Source organism: Anolis sagrei, chromosome 5 (assembly GCF_037176765.1).
Source record: "Anolis sagrei isolate rAnoSag1 chromosome 5, rAnoSag1.mat, whole genome shotgun sequence".
In the NCBI taxonomy this organism is placed as follows: domain Eukaryota; kingdom Metazoa; phylum Chordata; class Lepidosauria; order Squamata; family Dactyloidae; genus Anolis; species Anolis sagrei.
Window position 1 is genome coordinate 152,686,897 of NC_090025.1, and position 22,809 is coordinate 152,709,705.

The window sequence follows — 22,809 nt, forward strand, 5'->3', positions numbered from 1 at the left end:
AAAACTGTAAAGATCATAGCTGACATCCCATCAGGTAGTTGTGATATCATAGCTAGACACATAAACCTGTAACTAGTTTATAGACACATCTGCAACTGTGATAGTACTGCCATGACCAGAAACCGCTATTAAAAGTCAATCAGACATGCCAAGCAATGGAGCTCTGAGATGGAAGTGAGCAGGGATCTATAGAATGACATGACAAGCCCTCCCCCACTAGTTAGCGATAGTGCAAGGAGTAAAAACAGGTACTTCTGTGAGTGTCCTATTACAACTCGAACAATAGATGGGAGCGTGCTAGTCATGTCATCCTGAGTACTTCACTTGCCAGCACTACAGAACTCCATTGCTTGGGACAATGTTCTTACAAATCTTGTTAGGAACTCAAAAAAAATCACAGATGAATCAATGCTTTATCATGTGTAGGCTTGTCATCCACACTTTGAAGAACGACTTGCTTATCACCAAAATACCTGTTTGTCCTCTGACTTTCACTACTTTTATGGTGCAAGGCAGATGCTTTTGACAGACAGGTTCTTTTTGTGGAAATTATAAAAATGGATGATGAAGTGAATTTAGCACTTCCAAACTATCAGTTTTGTAAGTGTTTATATGCTTTGTAACAACATAGCTGGAGGCGAGGGCCAAGTTCTAATATTTAATTTTTAAGTTTGTTTGACAAACAAAACATAGACTATTTTTCCTCCTTCAATTCATATTAAAAGGTGATGGTGATAGTAAATAAAAACATGTATTAAATTACAAACACATGCATTGAGCATGTAGCCAAGGCTTTTGTTGGATTGGCTGGATAACAATACTTGAAGTGCTTAAGTTGTTTATGAAATTGTAAAATGTTTCTTATCATTCTATGAAACTTCCCAGCCTATGGATTTTCACAAGAGAACAAAATCTAACATATATAGGTTGTCAGGTCAGGAGCATCCAGCCATGACATTTCACACTGCAAATTTCACACCCAGATTTTACTGAGACATAAGGATGATGGCACAAGGCTTGGGGCTCAGAGAATGTTATTCTATTTTGAAAAGAACAAGTTTAAGGAGTGGGACAAAATAAGGCAGTGAAGAGAGGTCTCTGGAGTATATAGCAGCAAGTTTGATGCAGCATGTAGCAACGGAAGCCAGTAGAACATGGTTTTTCTAAAAAATAAATTTTCAGGACAGTTCTTTTGCCATGAGATTTCTCTTCTTGACTTGAGAATCAGAGAAAAGAACTCAGACCACAAGAAGAGAAGATCTAATAACAAAATGAAAAGTAAGTGACAATGAATCTAGCTATCTACTTGGTGAAAACATATCTGTGTACTACCTCTTAACAGAGCCAGATTTGAGGAAGACCAAAGTCTGATAGAATAGCTACTCAACTGTGCTCTTCCAAGATCATTACTGTGATGGCTGGATCTAGACTGGTCAGCTACTCAGTATTCCCTGATAGCTGACAAATACATGAGTCCTACATCAACTAACCTATGTGCAAGGAATAGTTAGCACGGTCAGCCTTGGTGAGCATTTTGATGTGAAGCTGCCAATGAATACCAGGTATGGCTACTGCAGAATATATGAACTGAAATGATATCTCCAGAATATATAGACTTGTACTCTTTCCTTTATGATATTTCATAATGGTTTCATCCCTGAACTTATTTTAAAAAGAAAAGTATACAGATAATTATGAATGAGTGTTGCTGGCCAACCTATGGTGACACCATGAATTTCATAGAATTTTATTAGGTGGTTTTCCCAGATCCCTCCTCTGAAATATGGAGGTAGCGTTGCCAATTCCATCTTCTGAAATAGAAACTACAGCACCTGGTATTCATGTACAGTCTTAAATCAAATGGTCACCAAGGCTGACCCTGCTCACCAAGGCTGACCCTGCTAACTATTCACAATGTATCTCTTCCTTCCACATGCATTAGCTGATATAGCAGGGATTCTTTTGTTAGATATGTCTTAATGGCAGGGTGAGCAAAATTGGTTGCATATCATCCCTGGGTCTAAGTTTCTGGTCCCACAAAGGTCTTTAAATGCCCCCCAAAGTGATATTGAAGGAGAAGGTGGAAGCATTTCCAACACATTTGGAGATTCTTTAGAGCTAATTTGTATCTACCCTACAAGACTGACAAGTGACATTTTGAAAATAAAGAATAAGAAACAAATGTAAAGGCAGAGTTGACATGGGAAGTCTTGTGGAATCATTCAGAGAAATTCAGAGAGGGAGAAGGGCATTTCTTCTAAGATGGTTGCACATAGTTTTCAGTAGCAAAATAATTAACAGGAAAATTGCAAGGGAGGTGGGTTCCAAAAGTGAATTAATGGGAAAAGAGAAATACCAAAGGTTGTCTGCAAGTCATTATCCTAGTTTTTAGCTTCATAAAAATGTCTAGTTAATTTGGTACAGAAACATGGAAAATTTTGCATAAGAAGGGTATAGCGTAACTTCTACAATTCAGTTTGTTGACAAAATTATGTTTCCATAACAGAGTGGAAAATATGTGTATTTGTAGTCTATACTTTAGGCTACACAATAACTGTCCATTTCTTTCCATTCATTCAACAATACAGTTGGCCCTCCATATTTGCGTGTTAAACTTTTGCAAATCTGATGATTTATGGATTTGTGGATTTGACTAGTATGTTCTCTAGCAATCTCTAGGACCTCCTGGGTGAATATGTGGTCAACCTCTGTCAGAACATGACCTTGGAGGCATACTGGAGGAATTATAGATTACTAGAGAGGCATTTGCTCAGGAATTTCATCCCACCTTGGAGTGGTGGTGTCCTGTACCCACAATTCCCACAAAAGTGGGGTACCTACTGTAATAAACTATACAACCTTTTTTGAAAATTACTCAGTTCTCATTACCACTATGAATTGTTTGTGACTATATTCTGTATTTTCCGTCTTACAACGTCATCTGACAGCATTCATTTTGGCAGCAATGCAATTTCCTCTTTTGTTTTGCGACAGAGCCCTTCAACTCCCATCCCACAACATTGAACTACTTCCATCAGGGCTCTGTCGCAAAACTAAAGAGGAACTGGTGTATGCCATCGCGGTGGCAATACAGGAGGCTTCCCGTGTTACACTGGAATCTTCAGGGGGAAGCCGGGCAGTATGGGGCATGAGGCAATGGGTTCCCCACTCCCCCTGCCTGGCACCACCGGATTCACCACAATGCATGATGATTTTGGTGGCACATAATGAGGTCCTTAATCTCTGCTTGAAGATATAACATACAATTTGAGGATACTATTATGTAGATGTATTCAATAGAAATAGCTTTCTAATACTTCCACTATTTTTGTTTTGGTAAAATTGATAAGTTAGACATATGCACATTCCTTGAAACTCACTGTGTATAAAAGGCAAACAGGAAAGGACATTATCTATTTTAAAGTAAAACACAGTTTTCCTTCTCTAATATGTTAAAACCAGAGTATTTTCTGATCATAATTCCCAATATATATGTACTAAAATACATTACAATGTGTTTGCATAAGTTTCAAGAGAATGAGCTAATGTAAAAGTCAATTTAGTGTAAAGCTTTGAGTGTTGGACTAGGATTCTAAGAAATCATGAAAACTTGCAAGATGGTTATGAGCAAGTCACACTCTCTCCAAGGAAGGCAAATGAAAACCTTATCTAAATAAATCTTGCTAAGAGAAGCCTTAGAATAGTGTCACCATATGTCAGAGTTGACAAGTCTACCGTGTGTTTGAGAGCAAAGCTAAAAGTAGCATTTATGTGAATTCACAGATAAGCATAACAGCTGTATAAAGAAAATACACTAAGGACATTTGAGATTATTTGCTGTTGAAATAAACCTTGAGCTGAACAGGAAGAACTAAAGTACTGCTCTGCATGCTGTGTAACATTACAACTTTTGTGAACCCATCACCAATCTGTGTAAGTCAAGAAGAACATCAGTCATCGTATTTCCCCAGAATGTCTCTTCCCTTCCATCTACCACTGTTTTGTATTTAGAGAGGAATTAAAAAGAAAAGCCACTTACCAGTTTTGCAATGTCATTCACATCATCTGTCACAGGATTCCCACAGGGACTTTGGGTCTTGACAAGAGGATGAAGCAGGAGCAGTTGAAGATAAAAGCAAGTGATAATCCAAGTCTGTAAAACAGAAAGATTTTTTTGGTACGTTTTATAAGGACTAAATGGGTTTCATACTTCACAGTGAAGCCCTTCTGGCTACTAAAATTAAACAAGGACAAGAGGATACTCTTCAAAGATGAAAACATAGAATGGTTTTCAATCAGCAAGGAGGTCGGGCAGTACTGCATTTTATCAACCTATCTGTTTGATTTTACACTGAATGCATTATACGTAAAGCACAATTGGACTCTAAGGAAAGAGGCATAAAATTGGAGGATGTGACATCAACCATTCAAGATATGCAGATGACACCACAATACTAGCAGGAAATAGTAAAGACATGGACTGGTTACTAAGGAAGTCAAGGAAGAAAGTGCAAAAGCAACTTTACAGCTAAACATTAAGAAAAATAAAAATAATGATGTATCACTAGAAAATACACTAATGTTTGTTAAGTAGATGACAGGAGGAAAAAGAAGACCACACTGCAGATGGATAGGTTCAATGAAAGGTACCACAGCTCTGAGGCCCCTTCTGCACTGCCATACAAAATCCAGATTATCAGCTATGAACTGGATAATGGCAGTGTAGATTCATATAATCCAGTTCAAATCAAATAATGTGGATTATCTGCTTTGATAATCTAGATTATATGGCAGTGTAGAAGAGGCCAATATAGATCAAATCAGAACATAGGGATTTTCAGAGGCTGTAGTAGGGGGAAATGGGCTGCTGGGGGGTGTGCCCCACTCCTTCAGGCTCCAGGGGCCCAAATAACTGGGGTGGCTGTGGGGATTGACCTACAGGTCCAGCACCTGGAAAAGATCCAGAGCTTAGTTTAACGTTCAGATCTTTCCTGGTTTTATTAATCCAAAGCAAACTGGGAAATCCCAGTTTCTCCAGATTAATTCACTTCTATCTGAGGCATCATTTAGTAAAAGCAAGACAGGGCCCACATTTTGAGCCTGCCTGGAAGGATTCTGAGGCTCATGGTTCTAGATCTACCCTGTTTTATATCCCAGGATCTGATCCCAGATTATCTGCTTTGAATTGAATTACAGGAGTCTCCATTGCCATACAATCTGAGATAAAGATATAATCTGCAATCAGATCCTCAGGTATAGGGTAGTGTAGATGGGATCTAAGAGGTACAGGAAATCTGCTGTGTTTTAGTCCTGAAGCTATCAGAGATGCTGAAACTATTCTTATGATTGGTTTCACCACTGTGGATGGTCCTTTTGAATTCTGAAATAAAACTAAGGGCAGATTCATTCTATTCCTAATTTGGAAGCTACTGGCAGTCTCACTGAGAACAAGTCAGAAAAAAAATAGCATCAGTTAATACTTCAAGGTGACATCTAATGCCTTGTTGAAACAAGGAACTAATGGTGTCCTCATCATGGCTACAAAGCAGGTGAGGGGGCCAGGCCAACATAAACTCACAGCTCAGCACAATTTGTTCAATTAATGAGAATTCAAGCTTCCCCAGGACACCTCATTTGACCTATCTCTAAACTTCTGCTCATCCATCTAGTATTATTACCATGTTAGGTATAACTAAGTTGGTGCAGTGCAACAAATTGTGTGGAATGGGATTTGGAGATCCAACCACATTCTTTCTGTCCCAGCCTGCCCATCACTGCAAGAATAAAGCAGAAGTTCTATGTACATTTTCTAAACTCATTTAAGGAAAGTCAAAATGAAAATGTTCCAGATCCAATAAATGAATGAACAATTAAATTATAACTGGCTTTAAAGGTTATAGCAAGAACTACTGAGATAAGTTATGCAATTACTATGAATTTGCAATAAACATTATTACTTGTGTAAGCATTATTATTATATGAAACTAGAATAGCAAGAATGAGCCAACAACAACTAAAACCAGAGTAACTGATTAGCTTGTCATCAACTAGTTTGATTTTTAGAATTATGATGCTTGGTCTGTCTATACTTGTATGGTGAACTCTGACAGATAAGATTCTCTTTTAGTTGTACCTGGCATATTCTTGCAAGTCTTCCATCCAAATACTAACCAGCCAACCCAACTAAGCTCCCCAAATTTGAGCAGATTTTGGATATTCAGAATAGTATGGTGATTCTACCCATCCTAATAGCTGAAGAATGTTTAATAAGAATGAAAACGCAAAAGTAAAACCTCAATAAAAATGGCGAAACTTCAATCTTAAAACATTTATTCAAACTACAGTTTACATCCAAGAAAATTACAAATACAACTTAGATTTTAGACTAATATTAAAATCCTATCCACAGTTTTGGGGAATAAGCCACAGTAAAATAATGGCAATTACAAATGAATAAAAATGTATTTTCTATGTATTAACCAAGCTGATGAAGTACATAATTACTGACTGCATGACAGATATTTGGGCTACTGACACCAAGCACTGGAGAGTTTTCCCACAATCTAAGCTATTAATTTTGCCTAAAATTTGTAACTTGTTAATGAAAAGTAGTTTCCATAACTCATTTCTTGTCAGAAAATATGTGACTAAGTGCTAGACTGGAGGCTTAATCCAAATTCTTGCGCAACTATGCAGAGTGCATGCAACATGGTGTTGAGTCTGTTTTATAATATACAAATTTAATATGATCAAATGCTGGAATGACGAAAAACCAACCTTTTTTATAAGCACAGTTTTCTTTCTATAATTTCAGATACTCAGGAAAAATAAAAATCTTGAGTCAGAGAACTTGGGCAAAGGCCAAAGCCCCATCTACACTACCATATAATGAAATTCAATGAAGTTAATCTGCCTTATATGACTCTACACACTGATCATATAATGCAGTTTCAAACAGCATTATATGGCAGTGTAAATGGAGCTAGAGAATCTGAATTCCCATCACTTTTTGGTGCTTGATTCTTTTGATGTTTTAGGGTCCCCCCTGGGCATTTCTTGAAATTGCTTTTCTGCTATTATTGCTGCAGAAGGGATAGCTACCTCAAGTCTATTGACATGGCACAGAAGCCACAATGCAATAGAAGAGGTATGCAACATTGTTTGGTAGAAGAAGAAGAGGAGGAGGAGGAGGTAGTTTATTTTTCTACCCCGCCTCCATCTCCACGAAGGGACTCAGGGCGCCTTACATGAGCCAAGCCCAAAGCAAAATACAACTAAAACAAACAATAACAATTTAAAAGAGCATAAACAGTGTAACAAAGATAATAACAGCATCAAAAGCAACAGCAAACTAATTTTGGAGGGGGAAAAAGGATCACTATACGAACTGGTTAAAGCATAAAGTGGTTCAATAAGGTGGCTAGAAACGTATAATTGCATAGGAAATAGCATGGAAACAGAGCAATTTAATGGGATCTATTCAACTCAATTTAAAGATATAGTAATGTAATATAGGAATTCAGAATCAGATCATGATTCAGGTCATGATATAAGTCATTTAGGAAGGGGTTATTGACAGCTGCTGAGACTGATGTCTCTTCTATACTGCCATAAAATCTAGATTATCAAAGCAGATAATCCACATTATCTGATTTGAACTGGATTATATGAATCTACAATGCCATATAATCCAGTTCAAAGCAGATAATCTGGATTTTATATGGCAGTGTAGAACGGACCTTAGAGTAAAGTAGGTATGAACTACGTACTATTCTATATGGTTGGTTTTTTTTTACTCTTTTGATGTTTATGGTTCCATGCAACTGAATATGGGATTTGTAATTCAATGAGACACTTAGTATTCTCAGTAGACTTGTATTAGAGCTGTGTAGCAAACAATTCACAGCGCAGTACTGTACTTGACTAACCTACAAATTCTAGGATTCCATAAAAGGTAGCTAAGATCATTAATGAAAACGAAAATGAAACAGATAATCATGACCTGCAGACAATATTACTGACCCATCTTGGATTCAAAGAGAAAGAATACAAGTGAGTTATATAATCCCCAATGAACAACATGCAATGTGGTAGTAATACTCAGGAAAGGGAACAAATTCACAGTTTCAGCCTTCATACAATTGGACATCATGTAGAAATCCTGAGCCACAGAGCTATATCAGCAGAATGGTGAGTGTGGGTTGGGACAAATATTTTCCATGTCAAAACTGGATTGACATAAAAACTGGTACAGACATAAGAGGACATGAGCTTGGTTGTGAGAACATCATCTGTGCCTTGCACCATGAAAGTGTAACCTTCAGAGAATGAGATAAGCAGCAGCCAGAAATCTGGAGCTACAGGACAAAGCTATACAACTCACATGATTGAAAATCACAAGGCAGCAGTCAGAATGACAGACCAAACGAAGAGGCAAGATCCAAAAGAAAGCTAGAAACTGGATCTGAAGAAAATAGAAGAATAAAGAAACAGGCCCAAGAAAACTTAAAACTTAAATTCTAGTCATTCATGCCAAGGAGGTATTTCTATGACCCACAGGGAAAAGCTGCACACAAACTCACAGGCTCCCAGTTTCAGCCATGACAGAACCTGACACTTGAGCTAATGGTGTTAATGCAGTCAAGTTAACTGACTATGCTGTCATATGTGTGCCTATTCAGGTGTTAAGTCTGACAAGTTCAGTGAAGTTTACTCCTAAGTACATGTGTCAGTGTATGAAACAAACAAAAAAGACAATGCATTTATGTGAATCTCTTATATCCTCTTTCAAACAGATGTTTGGCCTAACAGTGAAAAAGTAGAACTGGTTAACGTGACAAACAACTTGGATAACATAAATCATAAAATCTTTTTTTCCCTTCAAATATTATTCATTTTACTGACATATCGTTCTGATTTTCTGTTCAACACATTGCAGTTGTCTTCTTTAGTATTGCCAAGTTATTACAAAACATCAACATTATGATGCACATCTGGCTTTAATCTCTGAATTGGAAGACTGCATTGCTGTTTTCTTTGCATTCTAGCCATTCTTTTCCTACAGGTGAAGCCAGAGTCTGAATAAAGCTTTTTTGGGTGCATGCATATGTGGATTAGGGGATTCTGGAACTTGCAATCTGAAAAGGTAGTATTTCCACACTCTGCATAAAGCCCATACTTAAGCTAAACAATACTTTATATTATGTACAATTAAAAGTGGAGCTTTCAATCCCTCTCATAACAATTTGTGTAATTATATCATAAACAAATAAGACACACACAGTGATGTAGGTATTAAATCTATTGTGTAGCCAAAAATTCACACCTAATTGAAAACTGTAAAGGCCCTACAAGCACAATAAAGTATTTTTAATTCAAAACATTTCAAACATTTCTGCCAATGCTACTAATTTAGACCAAACTAACATTATTATTTCATTATTCCATAACTCATTACAATAATCCGTCTACAGCTCACTAATTCCTATACAGCAGTGCTTCTCAACCTGGGGGTCAGGATCCCTGGGGAAGGGCCACGAGGGGGTGTCAGAGGGGTCACCAAAGACCATTGGAAAACACACTATTTTCTGTTGGTCATGAGGGTTCTGTATGAGAAGTCTGGCCCAATTCTATTGTTCATGGGGTTCAGAATGCTCTTTGTAGGTGAGCTATAAATCCCAGCCAATGCCTACCAAACCCTTCCAGTATTTTTTGTTGGTCATGGGAATTCTGTGCACCAAGTTTGGTTCAATACCATTGTTGGTAGAGTTCAGAATGCTCTTTGATTGTAGGTTAACTATACATCCAGCAACTACAACTCCCAAATGACAAAGTCAATCCCCCCCTCCCATAAATTATAATTATGAAGTAGCAACAAAAATAATGTTATGGTTGGTGAACACCATAACATGAGGAACTTATTAAGGGGTTGAAGCATCAGGAAGGTTGAGAAACACTGCTATACAGCATTATATATGTATATCAAAGGTTTAAAAGAAGAACTCTAGGAAAAAGATAAATATATATTTTAGTCAGGATTTACTATATTTCTACATTTAATCCTGTTAAATTCTTGATATCGTACATCTGGATGGGCCAAAGGACTTTATATTCTCTAGCTAGCAAATTGCTTCAGAGGGATATCAAAATGCACTTGCATGCAGAATAATCTGATGTTGTGAATTGGTCCTTTGCATGAAACAAAAAGGCCAAAGATAACTAAAGAAACAATTATTGGGTGCAACTCCATGAAGCTACAGTCATCCTGGATATGCCAGATAAACTCTATGGGGTGGGGTAGGGTGGGAGGAAGAAAAGAAAGCACATGAAGCCTTCCATCGATCTATCCAACTCTGTTTGGGGCTTCTTTACTTCCACTATTATAAATGTTTCTACTAAGTTCAACACATGGCTTCAGCTCATATACATATGTAAAACCAATAATAATGTCTTGTTTTTACTCTGGTCTATATCATTCAGCTTAATAGCTGAAATGGAACAAATAAATTCTAAAGTAGCAACTGCTTCATTTAATTTATCATCATCTTAATTTTGGCTTAATACACTGATACTGTTGAAATAATACAGATGTTACCATCATATTTGTCAGTGACAATAAGCATTCATGAATGATATGGCCTCTCTTTTTTTGGTACTACTAAATTAAGTATCCCAAAGAAAAATCACGGCCATGGAGTTTATGAAAATTCAGAGATTGCTCCTGGAGCATCCAAGCCATTAGTGAGTGAGTAAAACTGCTTTCCCACAAGAACCAGGACATTAGTCACATGAATGTCATTTTTCTCCAGCTCTGTATGTAGAAAAGGGTCAAAGAACATTATGCTTTATTACAATAGCACATGTGAGCACCTAGGATTTGTCTCAGGATCTTTTGAAAGGATGTAATTAAAACACAGTACTAGAGGTTGTTGAAGTGAATTTGTATTGCAGACATTCATTCTATTACATACACAACTCCTTTTGACACTTTTTGAATAAGTTGATGCATTAGTAGGCTCTAAGCCAAGCATGGACAAACTTTGGGCCTTCTGGTGTTTTGGACTTCAGCTCCTACAATCCCTAACAGGCTGTTAGGAATTATGGGAGTTGAAGTCCAAAACACCTGAAGGCCCAACGTTTGCCCATGTCTGCTCTAGGCTGCGGAATATTATGCTATATTAAAATGAATAGGATTATAGTGTGATGTTATATTTATATCCCACATTTCCTCCAAGATAACTTTTTCCATCCTCCATTACAGGAAGTTAAGTGAAAAGGTAGTAACTAGTCCAAAGCTTATACAGTAACTGTTAGAAATTAATTTTAAGCAGCAGTGTTCATGAAGGATGGCCTTCTTTTTTATTTTGAAACTTGCCTGGTTGTGGAGAAATGTCCTACGAGACATGGCAAGCTGAAGGGAGAGAGGCAGTCATTTTGATCCACCCTCAGAGCAACTCCATTATCCTAATTCAACACCTAATCAATAAAGCCTATCTACTAGAACCACAGGTCATATGATGGGCTCCGTCTGATGAGGTCGTAAGTGGGGCATCAGTAGCAGGCAACTTGTGTTACTCTAAGTGTTTCTGAATGTGTGTCTACATCAGGCATGGGCAAACTTCAACCCTCCAAGTGTTTTTAGATTTCCCAGAAATCCCAGCCAGCCTACCAGCTCTAAGAATTGTGGAAGCTGAAGTCAAAAACACCTGGAAGGCCAAAGTTTGCCCATGCCTGGTCTACAACATGTCCAATGAGGACAGTCATGATATAAGTTGCAAGTCAAGATGTTCTGGAATGCCCAACGACATCCTTGTAATCATAAAATTGGAGGGGTTTCAGGTGCTATTGAACCCTCCCCCCACCCAGTTCAGGATCTCCAGATAAAGCAGCTGTCCAGCTGCTTTCTGAAGAGGTCTAGAGAAGAATACCCCACTGTCTCTCTAGACCAGTGTTTCTCTGTGCTCCTCCAGATGTTTTGGACTTCAGCTCCAATTCCTAACAGCTGGTAAGCTAGCTGGGATTTCTGGGAGTTGAAGTCCAAAACATCAGGAGGAGCACAGTTTGAGAAGCACTACTCTATACAATCGGTGCCATCATTGAGCCATTCTTGCTGTCATGAAGTTCCTTCTAATGCCTTATCAAAACCTGACCTCTCATAACTTAAAACTATCTGGTGTTCAATAGATGGTGTTCAGATTTACTTTACTTACTACAACAGAAAAGGGAAATATAACCTGATTTACACCCATGGAAATTGACAAACAAAGGTTAGAATATGAAGGTAAATATCTCAATATATTAATTTATAAAATTATTAAACAACTTACAAATATACTAAAATATTTTGCATATAAATAAATATACCATATATCATTGGAAATACAAATCACATTCTTTAAGAGAGTCAACCAGACTGAAGTCCTTGAAAGGAGAAAAGACCAAACTTTAAAAGAACAAACCTATACTCAAGAAAAAAACACTAATATCTTTCCTTCACTGTGGCAATGTTTATTCTTTTAAAGCTGTTTCATGGTTGAGGGAGACAATGGAGAGCCACTGATACCTGCCACTGCCATTGATTAAAACTATCTGTTGAAATGCATCTGGCTTTATAACAGACAAAAGACTGAAATATAATTGGAGTCATCACTTGGGTCAACTGAATGGAATGGGACTAACAAAAACGTTAAGAGGAAATAGGGTGGTTTTTTTTAAAAGAAAGAACTATTTGGAAGAATACCAAATAAGCATTTTTTAAAAAAGTTTTTCCTTCTTTTCCAAACTTAGAACAGGGCTTGGTGTGAAACTCTCATTCTTTATTTATCTAGGTTTATTTATATGTATTGTAAGTTCAAAAATAAAACTGTTTGTGCTTCATACATGCAAATGAAAATGGAAAAATCTGAAATGCAGACATCATGTTCATGTTGCAATCTGCTCTCCCAGTCTTTTTATCTTTTCTGTCCCTCGTCTCTACACTGTTGTTTTTTTTAAACTCAATCTAGCCTGATAGAAACATACTTATTTTATTTTATTTTTAGTCCCAGTAAAATTCTTGCTATGAATAAGAGGTCACTCTCTTTCATGGCCCAGAGCCAATCAGATCAAAAGAAAAGAGGGGGAATATTTATTTGAGGGCTCCCAAGGGAGGAGGGACTTCAGAGAGGAGTCTGTGGGAACTGCAACAAATCACTGCATCACTCTGACACAATATTATGTACTTCCTTCTGTTTATCTATCTAAGGAACATTGAGAGATACCTTTCAGCCAATCAAGCCATTGGTGTTTTCAAGGTCTAACACTGTCCACACTGACAGATGGCTCTCCAAAGTTTAAGGCAAGAGTCTTATCTGAAGATGCCAGAGATTGAATTTAGGACCAAGATCATGACCCATACTCCCGAGGAATGTATTTAAAAATATATAAACAGTTACACTAAATTGTCTTTTGAACAGAAATGCTGCCGGTATTAGACACAGACCATGCTGTGAAATCAGAGCTTGGAAATGTCATTTTGAGGGGGGAAACTAAAATTTCCAGAACTCCTTTTCCAGTATGGCATATAACCATGCTGGTTGCAGAACACTTGAAATATTTAATCCAGAAAGTAGCTGAAGCTAAAGATAAACAGTTCAAATCAATACAGAACATCAAGCCATGTTCCCCAAATATGTCAGTAGTTCAAGCAACTCAGGCCCCATCTACACTGCTATATAATCCAGTTTCCAAATCCAGATTATCTCTTTGAACTGGATTATATGTAGACTCATATAATCTAGTTCAAAGCAGATAATCTGGATTCAGAAACTGGTTTATATGGCAATATAGATCCAGCCTCAAATTTATTTGAAATTCATTCAATATTTCATGGAGTAGTCTTAGAAATATACATTGTAAAGGATCTCCGCCAATGGTAATGAAGCTGCCACCAAAGTGTAAAGAGACGCTACCAACTAGTGAGGAAGCGCCTAGGTTTAGGAGAGAGGAGCCACTGATTTGTAAAAGGCTCTAGTATTAAAGGCTCTGTTTGTGTGGTGAGGTAATTTTGGTAGCGTGGGTACACAGAACGTAAAATTAATGGAGATGAGGCAGTTTTAAAAACCAAAGAGAACAAGTTTATTTTCAAACAAAGCGTATGGTTGCAGTATGAAGATGTTAAGCTTGGCAAATACTTGATGGTTACATGTAACTTGGTTGCGATACAATTCAGACTTTCGATGTTACCACTTATGAACTCTTGCTGTGGTGAAGCGCTTTATTAACCAGTGTTCCCTGCAGTGAATAGTCTCTCTGTTTGATCTATACTTGATCAAATCACAGATCTCCAGTCTTCCCCCGACTAGCGATCCTAACAAGCCTCTGTTAGTTCTTTCTAACTAAAGCAACTAACAAGGTTTTCCCCTTCAGCTTCCTAGCTGAAGAAATCTCTACTATTCACGAACACTAAAACCTGACTCTTCACTTCTTCACTCCTCAGAGTCTAAAACTGACTCTGCTGCTCTCTCAGAGTCTCTCCCTCTGACTGACTCTAACTGTCACTTTTTAAAACCTTTACTCTCTAAGCTCCTCCCACCTCCTCTTCTGCCTCGTTTCCATGGTAACACATTTCTCACAGCAAGGCCGCTCCAGCCTTAGGGCAACCAATGCAAACATAAATACAGTTATAAGCATATTATTATAAACACTTCTGTACATACATCTTCATTGCTTATGCATGTATGCCACACTTGTCATTAAGGTGGTTGCAAGACAAACACAGCAGGCTCAAGATTCATTAACACTTTGAAGTTCTGAGCTCTTAACCAACGTTTTATCCACAGAATTGCTGAGGGGAAGCACAGACAAGTGACAATTATTTTGTGCAAATATGATCCCATGAATAAATCAAAGCATAATGTAAATTCAGTTCCCTTGGTCCCCTATCTCTTTTAGCACTCGGTAAAAAAATTCAAATCCTACCTCCCATTGCATGTCTTTTGATGATATAGTAATAATTATCCCTATCAAGGAGATCAAGATAAAGGGAACATGCTTCAGGATTCATAAGTGTGAGCTCCTTTCACCATCTACTTGCAACAAAAGCTATGGCAGAAGGTAAACTGGACTCCAGGGATATGTCTACCTTAAGAGTTCTCATATGAAAAAGAAGACAGGGCTTTTACGCTTTTAATAACTGACAATCAGGTTACACCTACTGACATTATCTAAATAACTATTAAAGATACAACAGCTCCTGTCCTCTTTTTTATGTGGCCACCTTAGATACAGAACAAAGATAAAGAACATCTTTAAGACAAAGGAATAACTTCAACTTCGGGTTATATTCTAATATTCCAATAGTGTCATAGCTTTGTAGGCAAAAAAAGTCAAAACATTCAAATACTTCAATATAACTATCGGGTATTCTACATAGAGCAAGGAAAAGTACTTCTTTTAGCCAAAGGGAAAACTTCAACAATGGTATTGTATCAATTTTGCTACTTTCCTTCACCGCAAGAACCCAGCCCAACACAGAGAGATAAGGTTAAACCTACAGGGCATTTCCTGTTCAGTAAGGAATACTTATCTTTAGTGACACACGGATGGGAAACATGTAATCCAGAGAGACCAAAAGCTAACTTGCCTGGAAGTGGATAAATAAGTAATTGAGACTAATCTTACTAAGCATTAGTAATCTTCCCATCTTCAACAGAATTGTGAGATGAGTAATAAGCTCTTTAACTAAGATACCTAGAGCTGGTAATGAATTACCTAAATCCTCATGAAGTGTTATTCATTACGAAGAGTGCCACAGCTACTGCAGGACACCATGGCCAAAGTCTGGACCCTCAAATGATCACAAAGGGGTGCAAGTAATGAAAGTAGCACTTGAAGGGAGCAGTGGGATTGATGTTACTTGCCTCTTACTTTCTGTCTGTTTTCCTATCTTCCTTTTTTTCTTTATTGCATCTGATTTTTTAAAAAGTGGTTTTATACTCCAAGGATAGTAGAGCAGACATATACATGCTTATTGATGGTGTATTTACTTCCCATGTAGAAGAATATGGCAGAAGATTCTCAAGGAGTCTAACTATGTATTTGCATTAAAGTTATTGTAAATATGTTGCCTTTATTTTATCTGGTTTGTTGATTATTTGCAGCTTTAGTTAATACGTTATCTCTATGAATCATTAGATTTTTGTTGTTGTTTATTTCTTCAGTTCATCCAATTCTTTGTGACCTCATGGACCAGCCTATGCCAGAGCTCCCTGTTGGCTGTCACCAGCTCCAGTTCCTTCAAGGTCAAGCTAGTCACTTCAAGGATAGCATCCATCCCATCTTGCACTTGGTCTGCTCCTCTTCCTTTTCCCTTCCATTTCCCCCAGCATCATTGTCTTCTCCAAGTTTTCCTGTCTTCTCATTATGTGGCCAAAGTACTTCATCTTTGCCTCTAATATCCTTCCCTTCAGTGAGCAGTTGGGCTTTATTTCCTGGCGTATGGATTGGTTTGATCTTCTTGCAGTCCAAGGAACTCTCAGAATTTTCCTTCAACTCCACAGTTCAAAATCACCTATCTTCCTTTGCTCGGTCTTCCTTATGGTCCAGCTCTCACATCCATAGGTTACTATGAGGAATACCATTGCTTTAACTATGCAGATCTTCATTGCCACTGTGATGTCTCTATTCTTAACTATTTTATAGAGATTGTTCATTGTTCTTCTCCCAAGAAGTAAATGTCTTCTGATTTCCTGGCTGCAGTCTACATCCAGGTCAAAATTTTCACTGAATTGTTATACAGTTGCCTTGAGAACTTAAGAGATTCCTGGACAGATTATTTCTCTCTCTTTTTCACTTATACTAGAGTTCTGTATCCCTAACCTCTGCAAAGTGGTGAGTTTACTCTATGGAAGTGATTATCAACCTTTGGTCTTCTAGTTGTTTGGGACTTCAATTCCCAGAAATCCCATCCAGCTTACCAGCTATTAGGAATTGTGGAAGCTGAAGTCCAAAAAATGTGCAGGACCAAAGGTTAGGAACCACTATTCAATGGCACAGAATGATGGCACAATTGAGAAAAAAATGTCTGTTGTGTGCTTTATAATGTGGCATTCTAGACCTGTTTCCCCAATCTAACATTTTTCATCTATGCAATTGATCTGATAATTTTTTCACGTTTCTCTTTTGATGTCACCTACGTTTTTAAAAATAAAAACACAGAATATATGTAATCCTGGTTATTGCAAAAAGAAGGTAGCAACATGACTGTGTTACCTTGTATAGGCTATGCTATTTTATATTTTGAAACAGCAGTCACTCAGCTGGCTAGCTTTGGCTTTGGCTAAAATCAGGAAAGAAGAAGAAGAAGAAGAAGAAGAAGAAGAAGAAGAAGAAGAAGAGGAATTCACCGATACATCGCATAGCCCTGGACACTTGGGAAGTGTCCAACGTGTGATCCAATACAATAACCAACATAATGATCTTGTTTGCTGTGTACTAATCTTGTTGTGTTTCAAATAATAATAATAATAATAATCATCATCATCATCATCATCATCATCATAAAAATGTTATTTATTACCCATCTCTCCTAATGGCTTGTGGCGGGGTACAACAATTTAAAAAAAATGAACACAAAAATACAATAACTTACTAAATTAAACACACATACATATATATATACACACACATACTTATATATGAAAATGTATACCAAAAACAGCTACAGAATTGATATATAGTGGTAATAGAGTGCAAATCAAAATTCATGATTGAAAGTTGACTGGGTAAGCCTGCCAGAAGAGATGAGTTTTCAGTTGCATTTTAAATCCTGACACCTCATTTAGCTGTCAGAGCTCTTCTAGCAGGTCATTCCACAGTTGTGGGGCAGCTGATGAAAAGGTTATCTGGGCTGGTTGGAGTAGCTGCCCTGCAGAGGACCTCAGTGTCCTAAAGGGCAGATTGTGCAGCATAAGGACCCAAACCATGTAGGGCCAGAGTTCCACAGGGTTGGCCAGGGAGTCTGTTAGGAAGTCGAATTGACAGTCTCTAATCTATCCCTGGTTTTCAGACTCGGGTACACACACTCAATGTGATTCAGCTCCCTAGTAGGTAATCTGGTCAGGTTAAGATGGTCTTTATAGACTACAGATACCCCACCCTTCACCGCCCACTTTCCTTCACTTGCTCACTGACACAGTATCCAGCTGGGAAGCCCTGGGCACAGGTTAGACCACTATCATTTCCCAGCCTAGTTTCATTGACGTATCTGTCATGGATATTTTGATTGTGCTTTTCTTGCGTGACAGGGGGTTGGACTAGATGACCCATGTGGTCTCTTCCAACTCTATTAGTCTATAAATCTATGATTCTATGATTCTGTGCCAGATCAGCTCCATCATTTTTGATGAGATCACAGATGATATGTGTCTTATTCTTCACTGACCTGGCACTACTTAAGAGCAAAGTGAGGTTTCATGGGTGGCTCCCTCTCCAAGTTTCCTCAGCTGACAGAATGACTGGAAGATGAGGTAAGTATTAAACATATTTCTCTCCTTCATGATGGCACCAGCACCATATCTTCCTCTGCCCTGTATGACTTCTATTGCCGCCTCATTTTCCATTTGCATTCTATTTTTAAAAAACAAAACAAAAATAAAAACCCAAAACAAAAAACCAAACAATCAAAAAACATGCATGTTACTAGACCAGACATGTGCATCTTATAAACATTTACATTTGAATGATGTTTTTGCGCATATCTACTGTGGGAGATTGAAGTAACAAAGTATTTTCTTTTTCTTTCTTCCTTTCTGGAAAGAATACTGTGTAATTGATACAGAATGCTATGCTCAAAATAGAAAGAGGAAATGGATGGGAGGAGGATAAATCCTCTAACATGAAAAGCCACTTATGATATTATTTCATTAGAGACACATGTCAGACTATCTTATATACTCTAACATTTATTCCTCTAAAGGGAAGAGACATTTAACCGTTTTAAAATGGCTATCACTGTTCGCGTTTAATGAGTTCCATACTAAAACATAATTTTGGTACGCACTACTAAAAATGTATCCAAACAACTATCATATAGTACATTTTCTAAACTGTGTGGTCCATAATTCATCTCTCTCTCATCTTCATTCCTGTGACGCTAAGCCAAAGACTTGGTATAGTACAGCCATTATGAAAATGACTTTGAAATATGATAAATTCTGTGCTCTCCCACCTGCTGTTTCAGCATCTTAGGCTCTTGAAGAAGCTCCCGTGCCAATCATAGATGGATAGCATCTGTCAGATTTCCCCTATGAAAATTCAGACTTAAATCCAGCTGCAAGTCCCAATTAGAGTAAACCCATAAACTCAAGTACTAAATGGTAAAATTTACCATTTAGTACTTGCACCGGGATTGTGGTGCAACTGGCTGAGTGTCAGCTGCATTAAGATCACTTCTGACCAAAAGGTCATGAGTTCGAAGGCAGCCCGGATTGGAGTGAGTGTTCGACCAATTGTGTAGCTTGTTGTCGACCTTTGCAACCCGAAAGACAGTTGCATCTGTCAAGTAGGAAAATTAGGTACCACTTATGTGTGGGGAGGCTAATTTAACTAATTTACGAGGCGATAAAAAGATTGCAGCAAAGCACTCCAGCAAAAGCATGCGGGGAATGCAAGTACTTCATCAGTGTTGCAGATGGACAATGAACGTGACAGCTCCCCTAGCGGACAGAAAAGTTAAATAGCCTCTGACTGTATGTCTATGTCGTGTGTCTTTGGCATTGAATTTTGCCATATATGTGTACATTGTAATCCGCCCTGAGTCCCCTGCAGAGTGAGAAGGGTGGAATATAAATACTGTAAATAAATAAATAAATAAAAATAATTAGAGTATATTAATTCATTCAGTCCACTGAAGCTGGCACAAGAAATTCTCCATGATTTCTCACCATTGTCCAGACTTTAATCTCTAACAGAATAAGAGAAATTCTGAGGCAAACTGGGAAAGAAGACTTCCTTTTAACAATACATTCAAAACACTCAAAATATTCTTCTTGATTATACAAAAAAAGACAACTTAGGCCCTATCTACACTGTCATATAACCCAGTTTCTGAATTCAGATTATCTGCTTTGAACTGGACTATATGTTAGTGTAGATGAATATAATCCAGTTCAAAGCAGACAATCTGGCTGTGTAGATCCAGACTTAGAAGACAACTGCCACTCTTGAGAATGTTGTGCCTCAAGGCAGCAACACAAGGCTGGATTTACACTGTCATAAAATGACTGCATGGGAAAACTTCAACCCTCCAGGTGTTTTAGACTTCAACTCCCACAATTCCTAACAGCTGATAAGATGGCTGGGATTTCTGGGAGTTGTAGTCCAAAATACCTGGAGGGCCAACGTTTGTCCTTGCCAGGTGTAGGTCCAGCCACTGTGGTTACTGACTTGTGGAACTGCAGTTAAACTGTATTATATGGGTCAGTGTTGACTCATACAATACAGTTTAACTGCATTGAACCACATTATATGGATCTACACTGACAATATAATGCAGTTTCTAACTAAATCCAGTCGAATTCTTCCCATGCAACTTCCTCCCTTCCATCTTTGCTTCTTGTCATGATTGACATTCCAACCATTGCACAGAATTAAATGGAGGAGGTAAACATGCCATTAATTCTACCTTCCACATCATTCTTTAAAGCTCTGTAAAAATTACATGAACATTCATTTGGAAGAAAATCACCTGATGATTTAGTTTATATATACTGTATAACATAATTAACATAGCATTAACACACTGATCCAGTTGCTGTGAATAACACTTTTCCAAATTTGACACATGCCCTACTATTTTCCCTTCTCTGAAATTGTGGACCATGTGCTGGTTAACTGGCATTTCTTACAAGTAATTTAACAAGCCTAAACATGCAATATAGAGGAGGAATAAAGTGGTTAAAATGTTTTTTTCTCCCACCATGATTAAGAAATCATCAGAGCTGAGAAAGTCACAGAAAACAGAGTCATGCACTGGGAAAGCAACTAGCAGTCATCTCTGGTCTGGAGGAACACAGCTAGTCACATGGAATTTAACAAACGAGTCTAACCACAGGAGAAAGAGAAGCCATATCTCAGTAATCACATGTCCAATTAAAAGTAGAAAGAGGTATTTTTCCAACAATGTGACTCAGGGCAACTAACAACATTTTGTAAACAGGACAAGACACAAAAGAGGTAGCAACACTTTCCTTCAACTATTCAGAAACACCTTCTGTGATTCAAATACATTTCATGGCAGTATTTCCAAATCTCTTTTCAATAATGACAAATATTAATTTGACAAAATCTGTTGTACCACCTATAGACTTCAAGAACAACTAACTGTTCGGAAACTGTTCTCTGTCATCAGTAATAGATTGATATATGTACTGGGAACATGGAAGAGAACCTCCTAAAGCCTACAACCAAGTTTTAGAACTTCCTCCACAAGATAGCTAGAATAGCTTTCCCATGACTGCTCTTTCCATTGGGAAGAGAATGCTTTTCTGTTTGGATTTTCTGTTTAGATTTTTAGGAATTACCAGGCATGACATTTAATAGCATGCTGTTTTGTTGGTTTTAACTTTTTGTTTTTAATTGATGTGTTTAAAGATACGATTTTAAATTCTATGGATAACTTAACTGCATTTTAATAAAAAACCTTTTACATGTATTTATTTATTATCTGCATTTGTCTTAAGTTTTGAAATCTACTTTCAATCTCAATATTGGAGAAGAAAGATATGAATGAATATAAATGAACAAAAACAGCAACAACAAACCGTACACTGTACAGCCAGTCCCCAAGTTATAACCATCTGACTTACAAACAATGCATAGTTTTTTAAAAATTGTGTCAGAAGCAACTTAAGAACATACACTAAGTCTCTTCTGGTGTGAGAGAATTCGTCATCGACAGAGATGTAGTCCAGGGGATGCCCAGATGCATTGTTACCATCCTGCTGGTAGGCTTCTGTCATGTCTCCACAAGCTAGAGCTGACAGACGAGAGCTTACTCCATCTCGCGGATTCGAACCGGCAAACTTTAGGTCAGCAGTTCAGCCAGCACAAGGGTTTAACCCATTGTGCTACCATACCTCCAACTCAACTTTAACTCATAGTTAAGAATGGGGGTGAGACAACAGGAAGTGCGAGAAATCTACTCCCAGGAAGAGCAATTCACTCCACTGAAGCTTTATCACCAATCCTGGTTTCTACAACAAGCCAAAATGTTCAAAACCCAATGATCAAAGGAACAGGAAGTGAGATGTAATCTTCCGAGTAGGGGCAAAGACAGCAAAATAAACACCACATATGTTTTACCCTTTCCCTATGCTATCTATCTGGCTGCAGTTACACTTAAAAATATACCTATTCCAACTTACATACAAATCCAATTTAAGAACAAACCTACAGAACACTATCTTCTTTGTAACTTGGAGACTGCCTATATACCAAAAGGACTTTCATACTGTTTCTGGTAGGTAAGGTTCATCTTATACTTATGGTCATTAAAAGCATTTATTTAAGCTAGCTTTAATGTACAATTGCTCACAGGGAGGTTATTTATTTAGAAGTCATTTATGTTTTAACTTTTGTATGCCTGTTAAAATATTGTATATGGTTCTAATGTGATTATTTTTAATTTGTTTTTAAACTTTAATGGTTCAATTTTTAATTGATTATTTTTTGTGATTTGCCTTAGTTCTCAATCCTGAAGGAAGGTGGCATGGTAAGTAAGTAAGAAAACACTGGCCAACTCACATGTTGGTGCCACAAATGTTAGAGCCG

General features: G+C 37.6%; 1 protein-coding gene across 3 annotated transcripts in view; it reads right to left on the reverse strand.

The window, feature by feature from the left end:
- Positions 1-22,809, reverse strand: part of KITLG (KIT ligand) — an 86,985-nt gene that overhangs the window by 31,127 nt on the left and 33,049 nt on the right. For 2 of the 3 annotated variants that reach the window (XM_060777346.2, XM_060777345.2), the window contains exon 2: positions 4,040-4,153. In XM_060777346.2, the coding sequence (XP_060633329.1) occupies positions 4,040-4,153 (114 nt within the window). Of the gene's footprint in view, positions 1-4,039; positions 4,154-5,678; positions 5,734-22,809 lie in introns of those variants that run through there. The other variant, XM_060777347.2, reaches the window with a different exon arrangement.